We start from the raw sequence: 4,830 nt of genomic DNA, 5'->3' as shown, positions 1-4,830 counted from the left end.
CATATATATGATATAATAGCAGAAGTTTAATAAGATGTACTATATTGTCATAGTCTAAAATTTTATACATGAAATTCTTATATAAAAATTAAATAGACAAAAAAAATCAGATAATTATAAATGAAAAGTCAGACAATTCAATAGAATATACAATACAAAAATTGGGTCTTATGAAAGATATTATGGCCAGGAACAATGGACAGTCACCTCTTAATGAATTAGGTGATCAACTGCAGCATTTTGAATAATTTAATTCAAATGCATTGGTTTCGAGGAATATGTAATAGCAAAGTATGATGACAAGACAAGTTTAATTATCAGATAAAAATAGTACTTATTTCATGAATTGAGTGAAAACATGAATAATGAATGATGTAATTAATGTTTGGCATTACAAGGGTCTTTAACACCTTCTCACATATCACCGAGATTACTTGTGTTACAGGGTATTAACTAGGGAAGAATATAGTTACTGCAATATGCTCTTCTTTTGTATTAAAATCGTACTTAAATGGTTGTGACTGCACAAAACACATAACATCGACAAAGGAAAGTATTCAATAATCCAAAAATTAATTTGAGATTTTTCAATTAAATTGTAATAAGATGTTTACTTACTCTGCTTTGCAGTTTGCGAACATTTTCTTGCTGTTTTCTATCTCTTTCTTGTATTTCTTTCAACTGAGCCTGTTCCCTTGAAAAGAATTCTTCCTCCCTAAAAATTAAACAAAAAGTAACTCCATCACCTAATTACCATAATCAAGACCATTACCAACATCTTTCTTCATCACTACATAACACTTGTTTTTTTAATTGCCCTCACAGCCAAGACCAACTAGGATCATAACAACCATCACCATATCACCATGTATCATTATACCATACTACCATATCCCCATACATGACTATCATCATAACACTATTTCAATGTTCTGACATTTACTTCCTCATAGTGACATTTGACCTTTGTAAATGACAATGTTCTTGTAATAAAATTTATGTGCTTGCATAGGTAACCCATTTTTATTTGTAGCCAGGCCCCCATTTCTGCATTATGCGATAAATTCAGACTCAGTAATTTGCCCCAAATACACACAGAATCTCCAGAACCAATCCCTTGAGCTATAACGTCACAATTACCATATTACATAATCACCATACCATAATCATCACATATCACCATCAAAATCACCATGTATGATAATCACCACATATCACAAACAAAATCACCATGGATCACAATCATCATGACAACCACACATCACAAACACAATTATCATGTTCCTGTCACAATCAAGATTATTAAACCAATCACCATCAAAATCACCATGCACTGCCACCATGGTCACCATATAACAATGACCATATCAAAATCACCATGTAATAATACCATAATAATCACCATGTACGACCACTTTACCATATCACCATTCACTATGTACCACCATCACACAAATTACCATTATAGTCACACCATGTAATGTAAGCGTAGTTGGATTTATACAGCGCTTTATACCGAAGTCCCACAGCACCCCAGGTGTGGACCAGCTCATAACAACATTTCACCATCACATTCATTTTTTTTGTCACTGTAATAATCACCACCACCTTCCTCTGCATTGTGCATGCGGAAATCAATAGACAATATAACCCTGACCTTTTCTGGAATTCTTTGATGAGTTTCTTTGCTTTGTGGTATTTTTTCTCGAGGCCAAAGTAATGAGCCTGGGTTTCCTCCAAATCTGCCTTAGAAGATTCAATCTCATTCTGAGAAGCTCCTAGTTGCTCTTCAAGTTGTTGGGATGTTCGCTCCAGCAGCTCCAACTGTGTTTTCAGCCTCTTCTCCTCTGACTCCCAGCCTTTAGATTGCAAGACCTTAACAATAAATTTAAAATTTATTTATTATTTACAATTTATTTTATGTTTTTGTTTATTTCCTTTTATATTTTATGAAATGTACAAAAATCTGGCTAAATAACATCAGTAAAATTCCTCTCTTGATTGTTCATGGTAAGCCTATGAATCCTATCTTCTTTTATTTGCTTTCAAAGTGTCTACTTGTAAAAGTGAGAAAGTAGTAGCTATTTCCCAGCAACCATCTTGGATTTGCCATCTCGGAGTAAAAAAAAAGAAGTGCCCTCATTCTCTTTCTTTTTTAAATATAAGGGCAAGAAACTCCTTTTTTTTTATTTGGCCTTAAGACTTTTAAACTGTTTTTAGAATTTAGTTCTAGTGGCCTTGGTAATATTCAAATTTGGGTATTTATAATTTTAATAATAACACTAACAACAAAATCACATTGTACCAATATTACTAATAACAATAAAAACTATAATAATAACAATAATACTGATGATGATGATGATATTGATTATAATGATGTTGATGTTGATGATGATAATGATTACAAAAAATTTCTAAATGTTTTTAAAATTTAGGAAATATTACATTTAAAAAAAATAATTTTAATAATAATACTAACAATAAAATCACATTTTACCACTATCACTAATAAAAATAAAAACTATAATATTAATCAATAACAACAATATTTATGATGATGACGATGATAATAATGATTATGATGATGTTGATAGTGATGATAATGTTGATGATGATAGATGCTGACTATAATGATGATGATAATAATTGTAATAAGGATAATATGTGGCAAAGACAAGCCAAACCAGTCACTCGTCGCAAATTGTGTTTCAGAGAAAACAGCAAAAACATGCTAGAATGTAAAATTTTTAAAAATCTATTTTATTTCAGTAAACTTAAGGTTTTTGTATCTATACATCATGCTGAGCTATTATTTTTCCCAATTTCAATGTTAAAACAACACTTTTTAATAATTTTATGATAGTTTCTGCATGAGAAATGCCTGAAATCATAAACTTTGAAGGCTGATTTCTCATATATTGTTCTTCAAACAGCTGTACGCTTAAATGCTTGTAACTTCAGAAGGAAATGTCGGATTTGAACGATTTTGTTACCATTTTATAGCTCCTATTTTACTCTTTAACCCTGTATTAATAACTCAAAATCGATTTTTGCGACGAGTGACTGGTTTGGCTTGTCTTTGCCACATATTCATCATATGTGGCAAAGACAAGCCAAACCAGTCACTCGTCGCAAATCGTGTTTCAGAGAAAAAATAGCCAAAACATGCTGGAATGTCAAATTTTTAAAAATCTATTACATTGCACTAAACTTTATATATCTATACATCATGCTATGCTATTTTCCCCATTTTCAATGTTGAAACAACACCTTTTAAGGATTTCATGATAGTTTCTGCATGAGAAATGCCCAAAATCATAAACTTTGCAGGCTGATTTCTCATATATTGTTCTTTAAACAGCTGTATGTTTAAACCCTCAAAATTGATTTTTGCAATGAGTGATAGGTTTGGCTTGTCTGTGCCACAAATTACCAATGACAATTATGCTAATTATGGTGATTAATGTAGAACAGCTAAATGTATTTTTGTAAACGTTAATCAGTCAATTATATTGTTTGGGTTTATTAGGACAAACAGACATTAATTGTCTTTAGGTAAAAGGAGAAACTCAACCTGGATTTTAAGTTTAGCAATCTCTGCTTCGTGAACGGCATTCTTATATTCCGTTTCTTTGAGCTTCAACTTCAATGCGATGAGCTCGGGCTCGGAGATGATAGGAGAGGTGATCTCACTGGAACTACTGTGCTCATTAAGCTCAAACGTTTCTTGTACTAGCTGGTCATCATCAGAAAAGACGTCTCCGAATGCACTACCATTCGGGGAGGTTGGGGGCGGTTTGTAGGTTGGCTATAAAAAAAAAAATGGAAATTCAATATTAGGATGACCACAAATCATATGATAATAATAATTATACGACTAATAATAATGTAAAAAATTATTTTAAATATGAAATTGACAGTGATAATTAGATATATCACATTTTCACAAAATAAAATATATAAACATGTGATAATAACAATACCGAAAGAAAAAACTCAATTACATATTTTGCATGACATATTTTATCGCACAAGGTTTTATCATGTATTTGAACAAGTTTTATATTTATTTAACTTTATATTCTATTAAGTACACATTCGTTTGTTTTTTGTCTCTTCATAACCGCAATTGAAAGGCGCAATATAAATACCAAATACCAGTACCAGTCTCTGCTGAGAGTAAATCCTGTTTGAGAGTTCAAATTTCAAAGATAGGAATTATGGGATACAAATACAAAAATACAGTACTTCAATGTATGCTTATGTCCAATCACTATACTGACCCAGAGTTTTAATCAGAAATTTTACAATAATTGAGTCTCCTCATAGGAATACCCATAAAAAAAACTATGTCAAGATATAGACACACGCTCCCACTGGGGAGCACATTTTTTACATGGTCACTGGATACGGAATCAGACATGCACAAAGTGTAACCGCCTCCAATCCCTGGAGTTATTCAAAGTTATGGATGTAATTCACTACTTAGATCATTCACCTCATACCAGACACCAATATTCATGGCTTGGAGAGAGGATAATATGGTATTTATTCGAAAACACCACACTTTAAATAAATGCCCCCCCCCCCCACAGCCTCATTTGGAATAAACATCTCCCTCGAATAAATGTTCTGTGCGTTTATTTTTCCCTCTCTATAAGCAAAACTAATGGAAGCAGGATCATTCTCAACACTTTCTATTAATATTATTATTATAATTAATATTCTCCAGTAGAGTCAAATGGCCGAGCGGTTATTGGCTGCAATGTACAGCCATAATATAGCATATAACTAGAAATTGCAAATTGCAAGTAAAGTGCTGCGAAG

At 32.1% G+C, this 4,830-nt stretch overlaps 1 protein-coding gene across 3 annotated transcripts in view; it reads right to left on the bottom strand.

The window, feature by feature from the left end:
- The window catches only part of LOC117104615 (neurabin-1-like), a gene marked incomplete at its 5' end in the record, with an annotated part of 57,150 nt that overhangs the window by 27,519 nt on the left and 24,801 nt on the right, over positions 1-4,830 (bottom strand). For all 3 annotated transcript variants that reach the window (XM_033245468.1, XM_033245470.1, XM_033245469.1), the window contains 3 exon segments: positions 619-715; positions 1,658-1,875; positions 3,578-3,811. In XM_033245468.1, the coding sequence (XP_033101359.1) occupies positions 619-715; positions 1,658-1,875; positions 3,578-3,811 (549 nt within the window).

Source organism: Anneissia japonica, unplaced genomic scaffold, assembly GCF_011630105.1.
Source record: "Anneissia japonica isolate Jap-2015-1 unplaced genomic scaffold, ASM1163010v1 scaffold287712_len2945570_cov188, whole genome shotgun sequence".
NCBI classification, from domain to species: Eukaryota; Metazoa; Echinodermata; class Crinoidea; order Comatulida; family Comatulidae; genus Anneissia; species Anneissia japonica.
The sequence above is the reverse complement of the archived record's forward strand: the minus strand, read 5'-3'. Positions and strand labels throughout refer to the sequence as shown.